This window comes from Xenia sp. Carnegie-2017, unplaced genomic scaffold (genome assembly GCF_021976095.1).
Source record: "Xenia sp. Carnegie-2017 unplaced genomic scaffold, XeniaSp_v1 HiC_scaffold_20, whole genome shotgun sequence".
In the NCBI taxonomy this organism is placed as follows: Eukaryota; Metazoa; Cnidaria; class Anthozoa; order Malacalcyonacea; family Xeniidae; genus Xenia; species Xenia sp. Carnegie-2017.
In genome coordinates, this window is record NW_025813483.1 from 11,639,771 (window position 1) to 11,664,254 (window position 24,484).

A 24,484-nucleotide genomic window follows, 5' to 3' on the forward strand; every position below is an offset into this window, starting at 1 on the left:
TTCATTAAATCTGTTTCAGTTGGATGGATTTTCATTATTTTACAGAACTCTTCGTGGTCGTTTAGGCTGTTCGTTGATACATCTTGAAATTTTATATGCCGATTATTTTGTGTCGATAGTTTATTTTCCGTGGTAGGAACTACTTTCTGCCATTTGTTGGGAAAAGAAGAGCAGCTTGTCATCTTCATTTCCGTGTTTGATAATCCATTCCGTGGACGAGGATGTCTCACATTTGGCGTTTTAAAAGTGGAAGTTATTTCGAACTCTCGAACTTGTAATTCTGAAATCCATTTTTTCCCTGTTATTTCAGGCAACACCATTAAAGATTATGGAGATTAGAAGCAGTTTCTCCAATTACAAAAGCATTGTTTGTAAAAGAATATTGAGAAAATTATCCGTTTGTTACGTCACAACATTAACATAATGTACGCACACGATTTGAATTGTTTATGCGCCTGAGCCGTTGAATTATAATCATAATTTCGATGAATATATGTATAATAAGTGTTCGACTAAGTAGAATCCTCTTCGCGAAATTTTCAAAGATTCCCTGTTGATCGTGGCCATTGTATATCTCCCCCTCCTCCTTCCCTGAGAAACACTTGTCATTGTTTTTCTCGTGTGTAGATTATGATCATCCAATGGCAGATGTGAATCACCGTAACACCACAATCCTTTATCTTTAATACGTAAAATGAAAATATAAAGTGAAAGATGTTTACAAATTCTATTCGATTGGGAGTAACTTTAAAAACTTATTTTTGCTGTATGATCGACGGTCCAGACAATTAAATCTACGTTTTTTTAAAGAAGTGTTGTGGTTTGGAACTCTGTCAATTAATAGTTAGGTACTCCTTGATACTGAAGTGTTCAAACAATTAACAACACCCATGGAGAATCATAACACACAAATCAAATAATCAATGATTAAAGGTGACATCGAAGTAAATATGTCTGGTATTATGTGTCAATTCGATGCCTTCTGAACTTTTGGTTTGGCTATTTTCTTCTCTATATAGTTTTTCCTTTATTTGTTTGGTCAGTTCAACTTATTCGTGAAGAATGTTTTAGTGCATTTGAAATGCTAACATGTATCAAATCCGTCATTGAGGATTGGATCTGGTTGAAATCGCTCCGCAATAATAACATTTACAGCGATGACGATTAACGTTGGCGAAATCATTATAAGTTTACAACCGTCATAATATTTGTTTGACATGGTAGCTGAATTTGGCTTTCGATTCCTATTTACTAACTTCGTATCGGAATGTTATGATTTTTTTACACTAGTGGTGTGTTCGTACTTCATAATGTAGTTGCGGACAAGTTCGTTTTCACGTTCGCCCGACAAACGTATGTGATCATGTAATGAATAAAAGAATGCATTAAAACTCAACTGTTTACGGAAAACTTCTTTCGCTAATGACAGTCTTCAAAATCAAAAGTCCCCTTCATAAGATAAATGTTAGTGTTCATTGAAGCAACTACAATCACCGCATGTTCACCTCTGCTTCTGGTGATTGCAACTTTACAATTTCGTCAAAACCTTTTTCACTTTGGAAATTTTAACTTTTTTCTTATTCGAGCACAATATAGAGATCATACAGTAGGGCCACTTCATTGAATTTTTTCGTGCCACGGATATCTTATTACGCATGTGATTATCATATTGGCAGCCGGTAAATTGCATTGTTTGACCAATAGATTGACGAGATGGCAAACGGCAGCCAGTAAACTAATTAAATATACATCTGCCAGTCTCATAGCGAAGTGACCATACTGTATATTCCTATACTGTGATTCGAGCATGTAGCAGTTCACAAAGCTTTGACGCGATTGGTTAATTTAATTAATAAATACATACAGCATGATATTTGTCGATTCGAAACAAAAAGTTAGGTGTTTTTGCTCAGATTTTCGTCAAATAATAAAGATATTCCGTAATTCAACCGATAAATACGAGCAAATGAATTGCTTTAATTCTTAGAAAGAAATTCACGTTTCCAGACTCTTGTTTTCAAATCACTAAACGATTTACATAGCATTTACATTTTTGAATATGCGCCGACAGTACAAACGTACAGCAGTTTGTGACCGAAAGGTGTGATGGGATATGTTAGACCGACTGCTTGTTGGAAATCGTGATTAGCATGCACCAATCAGATCTTGGCAGTCTGTTTTTTCTCTCAGTTTATTGGTGGAATTTTGGATGACGTTTTAAAGAAGAAATGTATACATTCTTCCCAGCGATTTTGGAGCTTCTTGTTGTTTTAGGGCGAAAAACCGGAAAATTCCTAAGAAAAAATGGCGGTTTCTTCCTCGGATTTCAAATTCTCCACGACCGGAATACATCAGAGTTCGGTAAGATTATGTGTTCTGTACAGGGTAATGCCTTCCTTGACATCTGTGTGTTATTTTAGTTTGCGTGTTTGCCTCTGTTTTGTAGCTGAGCCCAAAATACCTGCATACAAACTCCACTAGTCACACATGGCCATTTAGCGCCATTGCAGAACTAATAGGTACGCGAAAGTACTATTTCTATTGAATGTTTATTTTGTAATGATCATTTCTGGAAGGAACGTTTAAAATATAATGGACTGTTGCTAATTTTTAGCGAATTGTTTAAAATATTCTACATATTTGACAGATAATTCATATGATCCTGATGTGAAAGCTAGTCAACTTTGGATCGGCGAGGCTCGAATAAATAGCAAAATCTGTTTGACGTTCACGGATAATGGCAATGGTATGCAGCGTGACAAGTTGTACAAAATGTTAAGGTAAGACTATCTTGATTATTTCTTACAAATAAAAGCATTTAGATTATTCGGTACTATTGACACTTTCCACCATTTTAATTTCAGCTTCGGATTTTGCGAGAAGGTATGAAATTATGCATTGTCACGCGCGACACACACGTGGCGTATTTGGTAGAGTCAGGTGTTCATATGCATGTGAATGTTTCTTGATTTTATCTGTACAACTTTTTTGACTCCATTGTCTTATGCTTATGACCATATGAAACTAAGGTTAGAATCTCCTTTGAGCAAATTTTATTGGGTATTGCATAGGTTGTCTGCATTGGTGTCATTTTCAAAGCTCTTCAGCTCTTTGTCCTAGAATGTGTACCAGTTTCATTCTTGCATACCAAAATAGCAGCATAACATATATTTGTACCTCTTTCATTTTGTGTTTGTAGATTGAAGTTGCATAAATTCTCCCAGTTTTTTTGCTTTTATTGTTATGCATATGATATAAAACAAACAAGTTTAATCTTTATAGTCAGCAATAGATATGTTATTTTACTCTGGCAATATACTTATAAGTTTTCACATAATTTCACCATCAATACAGGTTGCAGATGGAACCCACATGCCTGTTGGTCACTATGGCAATGGCTTTAAATCTGGTTCAATGCGGCTTGGGAAGGATGCTCTGGTTCTGACAAAACAAAGATATACAAGGAGTATTGGCTATCTGTCTCAAACATACTTGGAAGCCATCAAAGCTGAGACTGTTGTTGTTCCCATAGCAACATGGGATCATACAGACTTAGATGATATCCTTTTAAATTATTGCTTGTGGTAGTTGATGATGGATGGGGAATTTTTATACTCTGGATGGTAGAGGATAATGTGGGCTATTTTCAGGTAAATTTTCCACATGCAGATTCATAAGCAATTTTATAATCCAAGGATTGAGATAAATTGGAGTATGACATGATCCAAGGATTAAGATCAGCTCTAATGCATATATTGAGACTTGGATTAATGTAAGTCAAGGTATCTTTCAAACCAAGGAGATACAATGAAGCAATGTTGAATTTTTAGATAAATATGTAATTTTTCTTTAAATGTTAACATGAAGATGGAAATGTTGAAGGAAACTAACGAAGTTTCATTATCCACTCTTGATATGTTTTTCTTAACTTTTGCTACATTATAACCTTCATGCCAACAGTGTTGAAGCTTTAAGAACTATATATGAGCATTCATTGATCAAAACAGAGAAAGAACTAAATTATGAGTTTGATCAGATTGATGGAGAACATGGAACAAGAATCATCATCAGTAATATTCGTACAACTGCAGACAATCAACCAGAATTTGACTTTGTGACAGATCAGTATGATATTCGTATCCCAGATGACACAAGTCCAGAGGGAGAGAAATATCGTAAAACAAATCGACAAAATCATGTTCCTGAGTGTGATTACTCTCTCAGGGTAAGTACGTATTATTGCATTCCAAGGCCATCATCTTTATTCCAAGGCCATCATCTTTATTCCAAGGCCATCATCTTTATTCCAAAGCCATCATCAGAGATTATACATAATATAAATCCTCAGGATATAGGATTTATGTTAGGCCATCATCTTAGATTGAAAACTACAATTCTTTCATGGTTTTATGAAAACCATGTAACTTTAAAAGATAAAAATCATATCTTCAGTATACTAGTCTTTCTATCTGTGTTAGTTCTATGGCTTGGTAGTTCTACTGCTTGGTGGCTTAACAGGTCATGCCTCAGACTAGTATCGCAATTGTTGGAATTAAAATCTTGTTTAAGCCACGAAGATCAAACTGTGGAAAGAGACTTGTGATTAGTTGACAGTCTTTCTGCTTGTTTGTAGTAATTGTGTGATCACAAATTCAGTTTCTAAAAGGAAGTCAATGTGCTCTTCATGATTTGTATGCATCTTGATCTTAGAACAGTTTATTTATTATATTACAGGCGTATTGTGCCATCCTTTATCTTAAACCAAAATGCAGATCTTTGTACGACAGAAGAAAGTAAAGACACTGGTTGTGGAGAGGAGTTTAAGCAACACAGAAGTGGATCGCTATCGTCCTACTGTATCCCTTGTTTTACTGTGTTGTTTGTCACAATCATACAGTCATAACACATGAATGTTCTATCCTATTCCTTAACATTCATTTTCAGTGTGCAGCTTCCGATCCTGTTAAAGTTGTGTTTGGCTTCAACAGCCAAAACAAAAATCATTATGGAATCATGATGTATCATCGCAACAGGCTGATCAAACCATATGAGAGAGTTGGCTATCAGCTCAAGGTACTGAACACCAGTCTTTACAATATATGTCTTAAGCGTTTTATCCAAATGAAAAGATTTTTATTTGAAGGCGAATAATTTGGGTGTTGGTGTTGTTGGTGTTGTTCAGTGTGACTTTCTACAGCCAACCCACAACAAGCAAGACTTTGATTACACCAAAGCATACAGGTTAGGATCTTGTGTGTAAAAGATTTTGTAACATATATTTGGGTGATTCTCTGCAGTAGAGGTTGCATGGTTAAAGTTTAAAACTGCATGTATGTTGTTTTATGTTATATTATATCTCATATGTTATTTTGTCTATTTAAGTTTAAATTAGGATGATTTGCTGTAGAGTTTCTACTATTTCATGTATGTTTCATTAATTTCACGTGACACGTGACGTCGCACATTTGATTTTGTATCTCTGAGGAGGATAGCGGAAACTGTAGCAGCGTATGTTTTTAGATAAAATCACCCTAAGACACAATGTATTCCCATACTTTGTAAGGTCTTTATTTTTGTGTACCTCTTAAAGCCAGGAATAACAACAATTGCAAAGTAAATGTCACGCAAATGACAGTAGAATCGCCCATTTTACTTAAAATCAATGAAAGAAAAGATCTGTGCTTGGTGAATCGATTTTGCTTTGCGTGATTCCCTTCGCTTTGTGTAGATGTCTTTTGTTTCTTGTAAATCCCCTTTGCTCCTTGGGAATCCCACGCTCTTTATAAATCCCTTTTGCCATGTGTGTATCCCTTTTTCCATAAGTGAATCCCTTTTGCCATGTGTGAATCCCTTTTTCCCTTAGTGAATCCCTTTTGCCATGTGTGAATCCTTTTTCCCTTAGTGAATCTCTTTTGCCATGTGTGAATCCCTTTTGTCATGTGTGAATCCCTTTTGCCATGTGTGAAACAGACTTTCATTCGACACGTTTTGCAAAGCATTTTACTGCTTTGTTCAACTTTATTCCTGTTTATTTATGTACATTTTTTTCCATTAAAGGGCGTGCATTAATGCGCTTGGGCAAAAGTTAAATGAGTACTGGTAATGTTTACATCATTATTTTGAATCACACCATGGAAGTTTTACACGATGTTTTTCTCACTCGTGTAAATATCATATTTCTAGGAACGAAAAGAAAGGTCCAGTAAAAACAAACTTTGTTGAACCAAGTTTTCCTGAACCACAGGAAGTGAAGTATGTCAGTGTTTATTGGTTATTTCTTAGACTTTGTTTGTATTCATTCCACGGACCTCAAAGCAATTATTTTTATCATAGCGGTCTTGCCATTACTTTGTTCTTTAGAGCACTCCCAGACCAGACATGGGTACAATGCGACAAGCCATCGTGTCTTAAATGGCGTAAGCTTCCCGATGGGATAGATCCTAAAACCTTGCCAGACAAGTGGTATTGTCATATGAATCCCGACCCAAACTTCAAGTCTTGTGATGCACCTGAAGAAAAAGAAGAGGAAAATGTTGTACCGTATGAAAAGAAACAGAAAAAACGGCTGTACGTATTTCTGAATGAAGGACTGCATATTACAAACTTCCTTAAAGTAACTATGTTGACCCGTGCATTATTGAAGTTGTACATCCATCACGTGTTATGCGCAGGCCTGTTCACAAGATCCGACTTCGGTTCCGACTTTTGGTTGCTTGTTCAGACGGCTCGATAGTTTGTTGACATTCATATTCGTTTAGATATTTATAGTCTTGAAAGCAGCCATTTGTGTTATCAAGTACATTTAACGATATATTTGCGTATTTTTGTACTTGTTTTCAAGTCTTTTTCAAATCTAATTTCTCCCTTAGCTCAAATTTGAGAAGTATAGAGAGTAAAAAGCTTTAGCCTAGTCGGCTTCCTTTGATGTTGTCGGATGAAAATAGAGCAAGTTCTATTCTTAAATCGGCACCCTATCAAAAAATTAAACTTCAAATTTTATATGGTCGCTTTTTCTCATAACTTAACATGCGTGAAATTTCATATTAAAGTCGCTTTGATTAACGTTCACATTATTTAAGCATTCTTTATGTTAAGCCATGGTACTTACATTTATCTAGTTGCTTAAACATGAAATGTTTCTCTTTTTCAGAATAAAAGAAATGGAAGCAAAACAGAAAAGGGAACAGGTAACTGGCGGAAAAGTTATAATAATAATTCAAAATCTTTATGCTAGTGATTTACAGGTTTTGTTTCTATTTCAGGCCACGAAAAAAGAGCAAGATGAAAAGGTTCGACGGCTATGATTTCTATAGAAATTGCAAGAATATCTTGTTTTACACTATCCATTTTTAGATACGAAATATATTGGCGAAAGAGGAAATGTTGAAGAAGAGAGAAGAACAGTTAACTTTGTAAGATTCACTCATTTATATTGCGTGTACATATCAATTGCTTCTAATCGTTTTTCGTTAATTGCATATTATTATTCTTTATTAATTGTATTTAATCATTCGTTTCCTTCCAGACGGGAGTCAGGAAACATCCCATCACCAGTAAGATATTTATGTGTTGTTTATTTGAGTGTTCAATGAACGGTGCCATTGTAACTTCCAACAGATTCTAACCTTAAACAATTATAAAATATCGTATACAATGCCGGAGTTGTTCAAATGCACAAATATCGATGATAAAACAACCAGATTTTCCACAAGTTTTGTAATTGCTCTTTATTCAAGCATGCATCTAAACAGTGGTATTCACAGCTTGATATCTGGAGTGGTCGGGCTAGTATTCATGTATGCATATTACAATCTTTAAAAACAATTTATTTCAAATTGAAGTTAATAGTGCGAAACGTGCATCATTTGAATACCTCCCTCTCCCCCTCCCAATATTAAAGCAAGTGACTGCATCGACATATGCGATGTTTTACGTGTTGTTTTTTATATATCCGTTTTGCGTGTTCATGTGTGTCCGCTTGACCGACGTTTTTCTAATATTTTTTTCATAGAAGATAAAGATCGAGGGTTCGGCAAACTCTACACTAGTTACCTCTCAGGTATTCTCCCATGTTCAGTTGTGTACATAAGTGTAACTGTCATTCTACCCTATTGACATTACTGGATACTGGATAGGCAGGCAGGCAATGATCTTAAAGCAACTCTAAGACAATATTGTATTTATTTTCAGAAATCTTCAAGCTCGGTTGCATCAAATTCGAAGTTGCTGAATGGCCATTCAGCTTTGCGTACCCCTACAAATAGCCAATCATCTCCACGTACTCCTGCTAAAGTCCAACCTACGTCATTTGCCAATTTAACTCCATTGACGCGACCAAGATTGGCAACAAACCAACTAACTCCTGCGAGCCAATCATCGGGTTTCGTTGTATCTGCCCTCAAGTCATCGACCTCGAATAGACTTGGGGTGGCCAGCTCATCTCCTACACAAAAGGTGACTTTATTAAAGACAAATACTGGTGTGACGAAAATGAATTCCGCCAAACTTCCATGTCGAATCATTAAGACGAATGGTGAAACATTTATCTTACAGGGTACCCAATCAATTGGTGGTTCGTTAAAGGTAAGATCGTACAACCGTATGTCTGAATAAAAGTCTGAAAAAATCATGTTATACGATTATTATGAAGTTGGGTCACGATATTTTCATTGTTGTTAAACTAAGTCGTTTTGTATGATTATGATTAGCTTCTGGTCACAACATCTATCATTGTTGCTGAACTAAATCGTGTTGAACAATTGTTTTTAGCTTGGGGTCACGACGTCTTCAGTAAATGATGTAAAACCATCAACAACAGCCTCTGTGTTCACAGCTCCCGTAAAGATTTTGCCCAAAAATGGGACAACAGCAAACGCTACGATGACGACTCCAAACACAGTCAGAACTGTCACAATTCCTAGTGTATTAGTGAGTGTATTTTAGAAGGAATTTGTTTTTAAATTGCTCTTGTGTGTATCAAAAAAGTTAGTTTAGCGTAATCCGCTGTAACTTGAATAATATTAAATGAATTTCAGAAATTCTCTCCATCGACTTGAAAACTTTTGAATGCTTTACCTTTCATTGCTGTTATTCAGGGACGCCGGAACGTCGATAATTGAAGGGGGGGGGCATATTTATTCATTTATTCGTGTTTTGTTTAATTACTTAATTTTGAAATTAATTGTTTTTTACGAGCTGTGACCACAAATATATCAATGTTTCTCCCTCACCCCCCCCCCCGATTAACGACGTTCCAGGGTCCCTGGAGTTTTATGAATGTCATTTGTAGACTCAGAAATAAACTTTTTGTTTTTCTCTCTTTCTATCTCTTCAGACAAAACAACCAACAACAGCAAACGCTACAATGACGACTCCAAACACCGTCTCAGCCCCAATATTAGTGAGTTTACATTTTAAGGAGTTTGGTTTTTACAAATTGTTTGTTTTCAATATTGAAGTATGAGTTATTTACACATTGATAGAATGGTGGTTTTGTATGAAGGTTGATTGTATAACCACGGTAAATAAACTTCTCCCTCTCTCTTTGTGTTTCTTTAGAATAAAGATGTAAAACCGTCACCATTAAGATTGGCTGCTGTTGCTTACTCTGGTATAACTGGTAACAAATCAACCACACCTGAAGATGTTAGAAAGTAAGCTGCTTGGCTGTTTTATATTATTGGATGATTTTTAATAATCATTAAAGGTGACGTGTGATATGGGATTAGAAAAGATCCGGGATTACGAATAACCTGGGATTAGGAAAGATCATATCTAATTAAAGGTGATCAGTGGATTTGATCTCTTTTTCATTGCACTGCTTTCTCTTCTTTCAGTGTTGTATTGCCAGGAATAAAACGTGGGCCCTCGGAAAATTTGCTCAGTGCTATTTCGGCTAAAATACAACGTAAAAACTCAAGTCCAGGTGTCATAATCATCGATCCAACTCCTGTGCAGTCGAGTGACTCGATGCAGCAGAAACCGCTGAAGGTTTCGGTTTCTGCGGACGTCCGTGTTCAGGAACTGGAAAAAAAGGTCTCCGAACTTCAAACAGAGCTGGCGAAATGCAACAAGGACGCCGCTATGAAAACTAAGAACTTAAACTTTTTGCTCGAGGCAAAATCAGTACAAATTCAACACAAGGATAAAGAAATAGTCGAAAAGAAAACTGCATTGAAAGTAATGGAGAATATTTTGAGCAAGAGAACGAAACAATTGAAAGTATTGCGAGATAACGTGTGCAAGTTGTTGCAGGTTTTAGTGCCGGAAATCGACGTCGAGTCCGAAGGCCATGACGAAGGAATTGATGATTTGCTCAAACAGGTGTTAGAGGCCAATAAATAATTTTCAGTGTGTATTGAGTAGCTTAATGAGAATGAAAATTCCCTTACTTTGTCTGGGTGCATTCCCCTCGCCTTGGAAAACATACGTAATCTGTATTCATAAAAAATCCTCGCTGTTACGTTATGTAAATAAGAAAAGAATTACCTAGAGTACTTATTGAGTTCAGTGTGTTTTTATTTTATGTGCCTACAGTATGACAGCTGTTTGACCAGAGGGCTTGACATTCTGTTTGTAGTTTAACTTCATGTTACACTAGTTGTATACGACTTTCTTTAATGCTTTGTCATGAAAGTGAAACTTAAGTACAACTTAATGGTTGTAAACTTCTCAAAATGTGAGGTTTGGAAATTGTCATGAGCACAAAGAACGGTAACGTGGAACTACCACGTTTGACAAGTTCTTTGCGCGCTTTCTCCGGTCTGACATCGCCGTGTTTACGAGAGCAAGTGTACGGTAATGTTGACGAAATTTTAAAGAAACGTGAATGGCATCAACGACAAAGTAAAGATGAAGAATTTACATGGGAAGATTTGAACCGTTTAGTGAAGAGGAATATTCCCAAGAGTGACGAACAAGAGGTAGGTTGATTTGCCTCTCATTTTCTCATGTGGCATGGCCTGCCTTAGATGTTGTTTTGTTTATTTAACAAAATTTTTTGTCATAAATCACGAATCAGCAAAGTTTGCTGACACTGTTATTCCCCAGTTTCTTTACCAACATAATAAAGAAGGCTAGATTTTGTCAAATGGAGTCTCTAATTGCTTCAAAAAGCATTTTTACAGCAATTAGTGTTTCTTAATTAATGTTTCTGTGTTAACATATTACGTCATATGACGTGTTTCTACATATTTTAAGGTGAAGAATTCTTTGAGAGACTTGTTAAACATAGCTTATGAAATTGGTAGGTCTTTTGAAACTTTCATTTCCGAATATATTTCTATTGTGATTAAAATTACTGTTTTGATAATCTTTCAAAATTTTCCTGTAGCTGGTATTGATGCTTCTTCCGATGTCACCAATAGTACTGCTGTGTTCTTGTTCAGACTTTTGAGAGAAGCCAATTTTGTTAGCCAGAAAGAACTTGCTAAGGTTGCAGAAACATTTGGACCATGTGATAGGTTGTTAATTGATGAAGCTTATAAGTGTACACAACTCTTGATTTCAAACATTCCTGAGGATGGGCTTAAAACAACACTTGAGAAATCGTCTAGAATTAAAAATCAGACCAGTTTTGGTAAAGGAATCAAATTCTCATTTCCTGAGTGCAATGGAGTTGAACCTGATCTTAGTATATTTGAAGATGATTATGAAGAGGAGAAACCAAGTTTTTCCATGAAGTTAATGTTTGATTCAAATAATGCCGAGTCAGCTAAAGTACCCCAGGAGGATCGAGAGGACTGGGTACAACCAAGAAATCCTGATGATTCAGGAATTGAATGGTTAAGGAATAAATGTCATATCTATTTTGGAAATTCAGGGGGAGAAGCTTCCAGTGAAGACATGTGTTCAGCTATTTATGAACTTTTGTGCTCTCAGCGCCGTGACGAGGAAATGCAAAATGAGTTGTTTGAGCTTCTAGGATTTGAACGTTTTGACTTTATTCAGGAACTTCTAGCTAAACGTAAAGTATTTTTGAATACTAACACCAAGGATTTGACTATTAACCACATTAATGGCTTGGGAAAAGTTAATGGACTTTCAGGTAATTTATACAATTGGTTTGTCATATTCAAAGGTTACTGGTAATTTTTTATTTCTTATATTGTCGCATCTCTTTCCTTTGTAGACCATGCCAAACCTACTGTGACCAAAACTCAACCACTCAAAGCAGCATATGGTTGTCAAGTGACCATACAGGTTTGTTGTAAGGATATATTAGTTATGACAAAAGAGGGGGGGGGGCACTCTCCTGGAAGTCAGTCTTAATATACATAATCAGGAGTGGAACTTTTTTTTTAATTTTTTGTAGTCTGAGCAAGAGAAGAAATTGCTGAAACAAGTTCGAAAAGATGAACAAAAATTGTCTCAACGCAATAAAACAAAGGAGAATGATGATATGAATCACGAAGAATACCTCAAAAGTGTTGGATATGATCCTGAAATGATGAAGTATATGAGGTAAAATTTTACACTTTACTACATTTTCTATTTGACCTGTTCACTTTACTGTCACGCTGTGCATTTTTTAACAAGTTTTTGATGTTGACCTTATACTTCATTATTCTTCAAAGCATTCGTAAATCTTCTGATATTTGTAGAGAGCAAGCTTTTATTGAAGCTGCGAACAAACCTTTGTTCAGTAAACCATCAAGATCCTCACGAAATGTTGCAAAATATCCTTTTGTGTTCGATTTGTTGCTCACTGCCCAACAGTCTGGGGCTTATGTCGGTGGATGTAAGGTATTATACGAACTAATAGCGCAACCAGCCCCTACAGTTTTTCTTGTGTGAACACTACAAATTTCGATGGTATCGAAGAATGGTGAAAATTTACCCGAATGAAATTTGTTGAGCTGGCTTCCTTATTGATTCTAAATGTTGCTGAAGAGCGTTGCTTAAAGGAGCATCACTTTTAAGAGTAAACTTTTTCTCTGTAGCTAAAATTACCTCAAGATACGACGCGATATGATTGTAAGATGTATGAACAATTTCATCTTCCACCAACGCAGACTAAACCTCCGAAGGAGACAGACAACTTTATCAATGTTTCTTCCCTGGATGAGGTACTGTGCAACATAACATAAACTGAGGATTGTATGTTGGGGTGGAGTTTGGATCTTCCACAATGCTTACATGTAGAATGTATGTTAGATAAGGAGTGTAATAATCTTTACACAATGCTTACATGTAGAATGTATGTTAGATAAGGAGTGTAGTAATCTTCCCACAATGCTCTCATGTGGAATGTTTGTTTGATAAGGAGAGTAGTAATCTTCACACAATGCTTACATGTAGAATGTATGTTAGATAAGGAGTGTAGTAATCTTCACACAATGCTTACATGTAGAATGTATGTTAGATAAGGAGTGTAGTAATCTTCACACAATGCTTACATGTAGATTTCGATTTAAGAAGCAAAGTTAACACAAATCTAATCTTGTTTTAAAAACTCAAAGTTCAGGTTTGTTAAACTTATTGTAGTGTCTGTTAGGGAAAGAGTTTTCTTGTTTTAGATTGCACAAATCGGTTTCAAAGGTGTTAAGAAACTGAATCGTGTCCAGTCTGTTGTTTTCGACACGGCCTACAATACCAACGAAAATCTACTGATATGTGCACCAACGGGCGCCGGTAAGACGAATGTTGCCATGGCGACGATTTTGCGTGAAGTGAAGCAAAATATAAAGCAAGGTGTTGTGATGAAGGATAAATTTAAGGTGAGTCGCGTGTTGTCGTAAATCCTGTATTTTTTGGTTAGCATGAAAAAGAGCATTCTTGTACGTCTGTAGATTGTTTATGTTGCTCCAATGAAAGCGCTTGCTGCGGAAATGGTTCGTACCTTTGGAAAACGTTTATCGCCTATGGGCATCATCGTACGCGAATTGACTGGAGACATGCAATTGACCAAAAGTGAAATTCTCACTACCCAGGTCAGGGGTCGAAACTATTTGTTTTACTAAAGCTCAGGCAGAGGTTAATCACATGACTTGTATTGTTTGTAGATGTTGGTGACAACACCGGAAAAATGGGACGTGGTGACACGAAAGTCTACGGGGGATGTTGCCCTTGCACAGATCGTTAAACTTTTGATCATTGACGAGGTTCATTTACTTCATGATGACAGAGGATCCGTTATAGAGTGTCTGGTTGCACGGACATTGAGACAGGTCGGCACCAGGCTCCTCGTTCATGATCTGTCATAGAGTGTCTAGTTGCGTGTACATTACGACAGGTGATTAGCAGGCTTCTACTCGCGCTACTAAAGTCATTAAATATTTTATTTTTAGGTGGAGTCAACCCAAAGTATGATTCGTATTGTTGGTTTATCTGCAACCCTTCCTAACTATCACGACGTCGCAAGATTTCTTCGTGTCAATCCGAATTTGGGATTGTTCTTTTTTGACGCTCGCTTTCGTCCAGTCCCTCTCGGACAGACTTTCATCGGCATTAAAGCCCGTAGTGTTATGGGTCAGCTGCAAGACATGGACGTGGTCTGTTTTGAAAAAGTTCTCGAAAACGTTGAAGACGGCCACCAGGTTTGTTTTTATGTCCATTGTCCTCTACACTGCGTATCCTTAGTCATCCCTAGTCATTCCCTTACTCTCCCTTACTATCCACTATTTGACTTGTCTAGGTCATGGTGTTTGTTCATGCACGCAATGCAACCGTGAGGACGGCGATGACATTGCGTGAGAAAGCCAAGAATAATGGAAGTATTGGTCTTTTTCAATCGAAACAGTCCTCAAACTATGGAACCGCTGAGAAACAGGTACGAGGGCACGTTTATCACGTCACATCACATTCTCTGTGAACTGATAGCTAAAATGTCTTGTAATGCGATGGTGACGAGTTCTAACCAGTTTCGTTCCAATGTGCAATGTATTCCTAGGTACGAAAGTCCCGTAATAAAGAACTCCGAGAACTTTTCTCCGATGGGTTTTCCATTCATCATGCCGGCATGCTTCGCAGTGATCGCTCGATGGTAGAAGATTTATTCTCCAAAGGTTTGATCAAAGTATTGGTATGTACAGCTACCTTGGCCTGGGGTGTCAACTTACCCGCACATGCTGTCGTCATCAAGGTTAGTGTGGTGATTTTTAGTTGGCTAAGGATTTGAGCTAATGCCTGTTGATTGGTTAGAGTCTCTTGATAGTTTGATCATTATTTCTGCTGTGAAATTATTATGTCAATGTTCATCAATCATGTTGACGCTTCAGGGTACAGAAATATATGATGCAAAGAAAGGATCATTTGTCGACTTGGGAATATTGGATGTCCTTCAAATTTTCGGGCGTGCAGGTCGCCCTCAGTTCGACCGATTTGGTAGTGCTTTCATTATCACGAAACATGAGAAATTAAGCCATTATTTAACATTGATGACCCGTCAATCACCCATAGAATCTCAGTTCCAACAAAGTCTTTCTGATAGTTTGAACGCCGAAGTAAGTTCCGTAAGAGAATTTTAAAGATGAATGTTTTTTTGCTTTGATCAATGTGACTGTCGGATGATATCAAAAATTCTCTGTTTCAGATCTCCCTTGGTACAATAGCGAACGTTGATGAGGCAGTTGAATGGCTGAGTTATACTTATCTTTATATCCGTATGATGGCAAATCCTATGGTTTATGGTATTTCATATGTTGCTAAAGAGGTATTTACTTTATCATGTTTACTTCATGTAAAGCTCAACGATTTTGATTTATTTGATCTTTTACAACCGAGGAATATTGTTATTGTTTTTTTATGACATTAAGAAATTTGTAGATAAATTTTAACCAATGACGAAGTCGAAATCTCCTATGTTTATTTAGACAGATCCACGTTTAGACAATCATCGTCGAGAGTTGATTGTAAACGCATCTCGTGCTTTAGATAAAGCGAAAATGATTCGATTTGATGAACGAACAAAGTATCTTACATCCATTGACGTCGGTCGGATTGCCAGTAATTTTTATATCAAGTATGATACAATCGAGGCACGTATAGACATAATTTATATCCACTTTAGTGAACACAGAATATAATGGGCGACTGTATGATGGATGTGAATGGTGGAGCATTAACGTAACATAAACTAGATTCTTCCTTCTATCTTTTGGCGTGATTATGATTCTGTATTGTAAATAGAGTCTACCCCCCTGTACTGGTGTTGTGTCTATTATAGATTCTTATCCCTTTGGCATGATTCTTTTATGTAAATTGGAGTCTTCCTCCCGTTGTTATAGAGTTGTGTTGAGTACAAATACCCCCTCCCCCTCATTTTTTTTTCTTTGGTGTTTTATGCTACTCAATATTTTCCACCCAGACCATCAATGATCATTTCAAACCTCAAATGACGGATGAAAATATTCTTTACATGATCTCATTGTCTCAAGAGTTTGAGCAAATTAAGGTAAATATCCTTCATTCTTCGTATAGTTAACGACGAGTTATTATACTCAGGTGTATATCGTTGCTCCTTATAATACCTCCAGGTCCGCGAAGAAGAGCAAAATGAACTGAAGCAGCATTCCCAACAGGATTGTATGTACACGGCGAAAGGTGGCGCGGAAAATTCTCACGGCAAAACCAACATCTTACTACAGACGTACATTTCCCGTGGTTATGTCGAGTGCTTTTCTCTTGCTTCTGACTTTTCGTATATTGCCCAGGTATGAGCTGATCGAACAGATTAAATCTTACAGGGTGTATAAAAAAAACTGAACAGATAGGAAAATGCCGCTTAAGTTATCAGCGCGCAAGATTTGCGAAAACCTTTAATGGGAAAGGTAGTTGAACTTCCAGTGGATCATCTGACTTTACAAGTTTCGCAAATAATAACCATTTTTAGAGTGAGAATTGTGTTACCGAGAAGCACTTTTAGATGGCTTGCGCACGAAAATGACAAAGCGAGAAAGCAATTAGAACAAATAGGGTAAAGTATGGAACATGTCGTTCAAGCTTACAAACTTCTGGGAAATTTGACCGAACCGTGTACGAAAGCTAGGTATCCGAATTTCGGATTATTTTGCGTTTTCCTTTAAAATTTAAATCCCATTTTCTTGAAATCTCATCAGCTATTCATACTTGGATTAATTTAAGCTCAAATATGCGCATAATTGTCATCAACATGAGGATTACTACAAGATGAGGATTACAACACGAAAAATTCAAAATAATCCGCAATTTGAAAGTTAAACGTTCGCATACGTAAGCATCAGCCAAATTTCCTAAAACTTTGTTAGCTTAAACAACATGTGCCTTATTTTAGCCATATGTGTTCCAATTGCGTTTTAGCTGTATCATTTTCGTGTGCAAGTTATTTCAAAAGTGCTTCTCGGTAACACAATTCTCATTATAAAATTTTTTATTATGTACAAAAATTTAACTGACAGATAAACCATTGAAAGTCCAACTTCCTATTTTCACCAAAGAATTTTGCAAATCTTGCGCGCTAATGACTTTAGCGATGTTTTCCAAACTACTCAAGGTTTTTTATACATCTTGTATAACAGTTTCATTAGCTAATCATGGGGCTTAGTATATCACTTTGATCAGCTAATCATGGGGTTTAGTATATCAGTTTGGTCAGCTAATCATGGGGTTTGATCAGTTAATCATGGGGTTTAGTCTGTTGATTAAATTGTCTTTAAATATTTATTAATAGCATTTATGTCTACTGTTTTTATTGTCTTTGTGAATTGTGCAATGTTGTCGTACTTGAAAGCATTATGACTTTCTTTCACCAGTATTTTTTACTCTGTAGAATTCAGCTCGTATAGTGCGTGGATTATTTGAATTGGCATTAAAAAAAGGTTGGCCAGGAATGTCAGCTAGATTGCTTACTTTCAGTAAATCAATAGATAAACGACTGTGGCCTGATGAACATCCACTTAAACAGTTCTCAATTCTCACGTATGAAACAACGAAGAAGTTGGAAGACCGTGAAGCTCATATCGAACGCTTACGTGATATGACCGCTGACGAGATAGGTACGCCGTCTCGCATCTCTTTCTCTCTTAAATTACTGGAATATGTCATTGTATTGTAATGGTGAGTGAAGGGGTTTAGTTACCAGTCGCAAAGCTTTGCCAACCTTTTCTTTTGCAAATATTTTCGTGTTCATTCACTTATAAAACAATATCTAAAGCATTGTTTGGAATATTTTGCTGAAATACTTTCATAACAGGAGTAAAAATTTCACTGACTTTGTCTTGTTGATGACTGACCATTAAAATTGTTCCTTCGTATCCTCATGTCAATCCTATAACACCCTTTAAGTAATAATTCTATGTATCCAGGTCATCTTATACATCACGTGAGAATGGGACGAATAGTGAAGCAATGTGTTCGACAGTTTCCCTCTTTATCGATTGTTGCGACGATTCAACCTGTGACACGGAATGTACTTCGTGTTAGGTTAACTATTACGTCTGAATTTGAATGGTCGGAAAAGGTGCACGGTGCAACATCAGAACCTTGGTGGATATGGGTTGAAGATCCCGATAATGATCATATTTATCATTCTGAGTACTTCCTGCTCCTCAGAAAGCAAGTGAGTTTTTATCTCTGTTGATGACATGCACTTGTAGGTAGTTTAATGGATGTGATGAAAACTATAAATTTCAAGTCTCATTTGAACTTACCAAGAATTAATTTTCAGGTGAAAACCAAAGAACCACAATCCCTAGTGTTTACCATTCCCATATTTGAGCCCCTTCCCGCTCAGTACTTGGTTCGTGCAATGTCAGATCGCTGGCTTGGGGCCGAGTGCGTATGTGCTATCTCATTCAAACATCTTATCCTACCGGAGAAACACCCTCCTAACACGGACCTCCTAGATCTACAACCGTTACCTTTGACGGCATTTAAGAACCATGTGTATGAAAGATTATTTAAGTTTAGCCACTTCAATCCCGTACAGACACAGGTCTTTCACACATTGTACCACACTGACAATAACGTACTCCTCGGTGCCCCGACTGGTAGTGGTAAAACCATTGTTGCTGAGATGGCAATATTTCGTGTGTTCAACATATATCCCAAGAAAAAGGTGTGTATCTTGTACACTCGTTTTCACAGACTCGTCATTACCAACTTCACCCCATCCCTCATTATCCTCTGTTCACTGACTGACGTTTCTCATTTTGTTGTCTTGTGCACTCGTTTTCACAGACTCGTCATCACCAACTTCTCCCCATCCCTCATTATCCTCTGTTCACTGACTGACGTTTCTCATTTTGTTGTCATAATTTTAGGCTGTTTATATAGCGCCTTTGAAAGCTCTCGTTCGCGAGCGAATTGAAGACTGGAAAATTCGTTTTGAGCAGAAATTGAAAAAGAAGTAGGTGATATTCAACATATTTAAATGAAAGGACTTCTCCAATGTACTTGTGTTAACCCAAAACAATGGCAGTTGTTATACTATTGTATATCATTGTCAATGAACTAGTTCGTGAGGTTTATATAGGTGTATTTTGTATAGGTAAATTGGAAAGAATAGACAAAGCACTATCAGAAGAACAGATATTGCGTCATTGTTCAATTAACTTTGTATTTACGTGCTTTTGCACTCCTGTTTTTAGCAACTGTCATTTTTCTTTTAGAGTAGTAGAACTTACTGGTGACGTCACACCGGATATGGGTGCCATCTCGAAAGCTGACGTCATAGTGACGACACCCGAGAAATGGGACGGCGTGAGTCGGAGTTGGCAGACCAGAAACTACGTTCAAGATGTGGCGTTACTGGTGATAGATGAGATTCACTTACTGGGTGATGAAAGAGGTCCTGTTCTTGAAGTTATTGTATCACGAACAAATTATATATCGTCACATACAGAACATCCCGTTAGAGTTGTCGGTCTTTCAACTGCTCTTGCAAACGCTAAAGATCTAGCTGATTGGCTAGGTATTAAACAGGTAATAACTTAACCACTTTTTCTGTATATCTGTTTTGTGGTTGAAATGCAGGGAAACCGATATTAAAGGTAGCACAATAAGTTGGTATTTGTCCTTATTGTTAGGCTACCTAGGGATCAAGCACAATAAGCAAAAGAAAAGATAAATCTTGAAAGCGAATTATTAGTCATGAAGTATATATTGATGAATCACTAATATAAAGGTCACTAATGTGTTGTCAATGTCATTGATGGCCTCTCATCAGATACATCTGTCATAAAAAGTCATAATTTTGTGTCACTTCTTTAACTCTTATATCGTTTAGTCCGGTTTATTCAATTTCCGTCCATCTGTTCGCCCGGTTCCTCTGCAAGTCCACATTAACGGCTTTCCCGGAAAGCATTACTGTCCGCGCATGGCAACTATGAATAAACCCACGTTTGTGGCAATTCGTACCCATTCTCCTGATAAACCCGTCTTGATATTCGTCTCGTCACGTCGTCAAACCCGTTTGACTGCACTGGATCTCATAGCTTACCTTGCTGCTGAAGACGATCCGAAACAATGGTTACATATGGCAGAGGAAGAGGTTTACAGCTGAAATTTATTGTCAATTTACCTCGCTATGCTTGTCACTTATAAAGCTCAGTATTTATAAATCAGTGTATTTTTTGCTTTTTTTTCTCTGAAAATGTACACAAAAATGTGTTTACTTTTTCTGATTACTATTTACTTAAACGAATTAGTATTTCAATTTGTAATCTGTGACGTGGTATTACTAAACAAATTATAAACATGAACGTTGAACTAGCCCATGATTGGTCAAAGCTTATCCAACTCTTACGAAGAAAACCCCAATATTTTATGTTCTTTTGCAGATTGCGAATATCGTATCCGGTATACGAGATGACAACCTACGATTTATTCTCCCCTTCGGAATAGCAATGCATCACGCGGGACTCCACGAGCGCGACAGAAAAATAGTTGAAGAGCTGTTCGTGAATCAGAAAGTTCAGGTTTTAATTGCTACCAGTACTTTAGCGTGGGGTGTCAATTTTCCCGCTCATTTGGTCGTCGTCAAAGGCACGGAATATTTCGATGGTAAAACGAGACGTTACGTAGACTTTCCTGTGACGGATGTGTTACAAATGATGGGACGAGCAGGACGTCCTCAGTTTGATGATCAAGGTGTAGCTGTCATTTTGGTGCATGACATCAAGAAACAGTTTTACAAAAAGTTTTTGTACGATCCATTCCCGGTCGAGTCAAGGTTAGTGACAAGAAATGTGGCTGATAATTATAACAGAAATGACACATTGATAACACCCTTTGATAGAACATACTTGCAGTTGCGAGGCATGCGCGATCTTTTATTCCTAGAATGAAATAATATTTTCAGTAAAATTATTCATATCTGTAGAAAATTAATTCCGTTCATTGTTTTTCCAGTGATTGAACAGCAAAATTTATGCACTGTAGAGTAAAAAACGTGCTGGCTTTGCTACTAGATACATGAGAACATCCCTAGAATTACACTTTCTGGTGACACTCATGAAATGACACCCTTTCATATAGTATAGAAGTACTCTAGTCATTAATGCTCGTTTCTAGTCTACCTGAGGTGCTCTCCGATCATATGAATGCCGAGATTGTGTCTGGAACTATTACATCAAAGCAGGAAGCGATGGACTATATAACCTGGACTTACTTTTTTCGACGCTTGTTAATGAATCCCAGTTATTATGATTTGGAGAATACTGAACACGAGGAAGTGAATAAATATTTATCGACTGTTGTTCAAACGTGCGTCACTGATTTGGAAGGATCATATTGTGTGGAAGTTGACGAGGTGAGAAAATGCCTTTTGTCCTTATTCCCCTCGCTTCAGCCTCATCCATTCGTTAAATGATCACTGCTTGCACAACACAATGCAGTAATTGAAACATGATACCATCTTTCAGAAAGCAAAGCAGGCAAACAATAGAGAACACACAACCCATACTCAAGAATTTATTTCAAGAATGTTTATTGACCAAGTGTAATGACTATGCCGTGACCACGATAGCTTTTTTCGACAATAGCTTAATGGCTTTCTTTTGGATTTTTCCATCTTTCAGAATGATCAGTCTGTTTATCCGACAATTCTTGGTCGTCTTTCGTCTTACTACTACCTCAGTCATCGTACAATGCGTCTATTTCGAGAAGAACTTTACGAAACTGCGTCATCAACCGAGTTACTAAAGATTTTAAGTGTACGGGAGATCACTTTTTTTGTATGTGTTGAGTTTTTTTTACGTCAATGAAGCGCCTCATTTTGCCGACTTTCTATTTTCAGAATGTCGAAGAGTATGATCAACTGCCTGTTCGTCATAATGAAGACGCTATTAATAGGTTTGTAAGCGTTTAACTTTAATTTCATAAATCAAATACTGTAATCTAATCTACTTTACCTATCTAATCTTTAGTGATTTGGCAAAACAATTACCTCTGGAAGTTGACCCCTATTCATACGACAGTCCCCATACGAAGGCGTTCATTCTATTTCAAGCTCATTTCTCCAGGTTTACTCTTCCCTGTAGTGATTATTACACTGATACTAAGTCTGTTCTTGATCAAGCTATCAGAATTTTACAGGTAACTTTTTCGAGCAGTGGTATAATATTAAATCGTAAAAATCAATATTCCTATACGGCAGAAAGACTCTCCAGAAACCCTCAATAACATTTCATCAATAGCAACTCCTCGATAACATCTCGTCAATAACAGCTCTTCAATAACAGCTCTTCAATAACAGCTCTTCTATAACATCTCTTCAATAACTGCTTTTCAATAACAGCACTTCAATAACAGCTCTTCAATAACAGCTCTTCAATAACAGCTCTTCAATAACAGCTCTTCAATAACAGCTCTTCAATAACATCTCGTCAATAACAGCTCTTCAATAACATCTCTTCAATAACAGGTCTTCAATAACAGCTCTTCAATAACAGCTCTTCAATAACCGCTCTTCAATAACATTTTCAGGCAATGGCTGACGCAGCAGCAGATGAAGGATGGTTAACGACGGTGTTACGAATCATTTTGATTGTTCAAATGGTCGTTCAGGGACTTTGGATAACAGATAGTCCCCTGCTTTGCTTACCTGGTATCCATAAAGTTCACCTAAGTTTATTTCGCACAACCGATGGCTCACGGAGATGTGTCGACAGTCTTCCGGAACTTTCAGAAATTGTTCGACGCGATGAAATGTATTTGCATAAAATGCTGAATGGAAATATTTCGCCCAAGAACATAGATCAGGTGACATAAAAATCCTGTTTTTATGTTCAAGTTTTTAAAATTATTACACTGTGATTTCTTCCGTTTTAAGATTGGTGAAGTTCTTTCGCATCTTCCTAAAGTGTCAACTAGACTCTTCATCCGGGGAAATTGGGAAGAAGAACCCATTCAACAAGAGAAAAGTGTTGTTGTCACATCTGGCCGTGTCGGTCAGGAGAATTGGGTACAAGTTCACGCTGATCAAGAGTACACACTGAAAATTGAACTGGAGCGTGTATTGGATGATAAAAAGGTAGTTAGTAAGTTACTTCAAAATGCCAATGCTCAAGTCTCAACAGAGTGTTAAATCGACATAAATTCTTTTCTCTTCATGGATTTTTTTACAAACATGGTGGGCGCACTAGCGGATTGCTAAGTTGGCTAAGTAGGCTGAAGACTACAGGCCCGGGCTTTTGAGAAGCCCGTTGTATCTAGGCATAATATGTTTTTAGTTTTTGCCATTCCGGACTAGCTAAATGTTCTTAATTCAGACAATTTACACTGTTAGAAACCATACGAACTACTGTTCAAAGACACGATACTCAGAACTCATGAAGTACTAGGTTTTCCCAGTTTAAACTTTAAATGTATTCCTTATTGTTGATACTACGAGTTACAAAAACAAGATGGGAAATGCAAAGGCAAAGGAGCGTAAGGAACGCAAATGTCATCAAGAAACTGAACTTAGTGAGGGGAATAGATATCCGACTTAAAGTCCAACAACTTTGTCTTAGCCTACAGGCCCCGTACGTAGTAATCCGCACCTGCATGGCTGGTGAAAAAACTTTACACTGTGTACATGTTTACATTTAGTTCATCTTTTCAATCGTTTTTACGTATTTAGACGTTTGATTGTAAAGCTTTCGCCCCTCGCTTTCCTAAAGCAAAAGATGCCGGCTGGTTGTTGGTCTTGGGGAATATTGATGATGGCGAACTCGTTGCATTGAAGCGTATTGGCTGCATCAAGTCTCGCTCCAATGTTTCACTTACTTTCTTTACTCCTGAAAATATAGGCTCAAAGATATACACATTGTACTTAATGAGTGACTCCTACATTGGTTTGGATCAGCAGTTTGACATTTGTCTTGATGTTATTGAGGCAAGCATTGAAACGCTAGTAAACAGGGAAGTTCAGCCGAGCTAACGCTAGATAAATAAAGGAAATAAATGAAATTGATCGTTGTGTTCAAACTCTATTACAAAGAAAATAAAGATTGTATGATTATGTAAGACAGATAATAGACCATTATTTTTCTTCAAGTAAGAGATAGTTGTATGTGATTTGATT

The 24,484-nt window shown here is 37.0% G+C and overlaps 2 protein-coding genes across 2 annotated transcripts; both read left to right on the top strand.

Annotated features, from left to right (window-relative positions):
• The first annotated feature begins 2,138 nt into the window (after positions 1 to 2,138).
• Positions 2,139 to 10,496, top strand: LOC124442504 (MORC family CW-type zinc finger protein 3-like). The gene is given in 24 exon segments (XM_046993012.1): positions 2,139 to 2,361; positions 2,447 to 2,519; positions 2,648 to 2,780; positions 2,865 to 2,883; positions 3,355 to 3,559; positions 3,939 to 4,225; positions 4,735 to 4,762; positions 4,765 to 4,856; positions 4,945 to 5,073; positions 5,144 to 5,241; positions 6,058 to 6,099; positions 6,184 to 6,252; positions 6,361 to 6,567; positions 7,151 to 7,187; positions 7,263 to 7,289; positions 7,354 to 7,412; positions 7,526 to 7,553; positions 8,012 to 8,059; positions 8,191 to 8,454; positions 8,554 to 8,583; positions 8,770 to 8,928; positions 9,335 to 9,400; positions 9,559 to 9,653; positions 9,837 to 10,496. Coding segments are annotated over 24 exon segments (2,760 nt in total). The 5' UTR covers positions 2,139 to 2,304; the 3' UTR covers positions 10,345 to 10,496.
• An 88-nt stretch (positions 10,497 to 10,584) lies between these two features.
• On the top strand, positions 10,585 to 24,460 carry LOC124442502 (activating signal cointegrator 1 complex subunit 3-like). The gene is made up of 32 exons (XM_046993008.1): positions 10,585 to 10,922; positions 11,200 to 11,245; positions 11,333 to 12,046; positions 12,131 to 12,201; positions 12,314 to 12,462; positions 12,603 to 12,744; positions 12,942 to 13,067; positions 13,518 to 13,718; positions 13,791 to 13,931; positions 14,004 to 14,168; positions 14,289 to 14,537; positions 14,636 to 14,770; positions 14,891 to 15,082; positions 15,219 to 15,443; positions 15,533 to 15,652; positions 15,813 to 15,977; positions 16,307 to 16,393; positions 16,476 to 16,652; positions 17,747 to 17,972; positions 18,282 to 18,535; positions 18,644 to 19,033; positions 19,239 to 19,324; positions 19,587 to 19,899; positions 20,204 to 20,467; positions 20,757 to 21,148; positions 21,490 to 21,727; positions 21,996 to 22,130; positions 22,214 to 22,269; positions 22,344 to 22,512; positions 22,903 to 23,178; positions 23,249 to 23,449; positions 24,041 to 24,460. Exons 1-32 carry the CDS (start codon positions 10,698 to 10,700, stop codon positions 24,338 to 24,340), a joined length of 6,630 nt encoding a protein of 2,209 aa, XP_046848964.1. The 5' UTR covers positions 10,585 to 10,697; the 3' UTR covers positions 24,341 to 24,460.
• The last annotated feature ends 24 nt before the right edge of the window (positions 24,461 to 24,484 follow it).

Coding starts and splice junctions, on each gene's coding strand:
- LOC124442502 (XM_046993008.1), top strand. CDS start 10,698: ATGAGCACAAAGAACGGTAACGTGGAACTACCACGTTTGACAAGTTCT. Junction 17,973..18,281: donor TATGACCGCTGACGAGATAG/GTACGCCGTCTC, acceptor CTATGTATCCAG/GTCATCTTATACATCACGTG. Junction 21,728..21,995: donor ATTGTGTGGAAGTTGACGAG/GTGAGAAAATGC, acceptor TCCATCTTTCAG/AATGATCAGTCTGTTTATCC.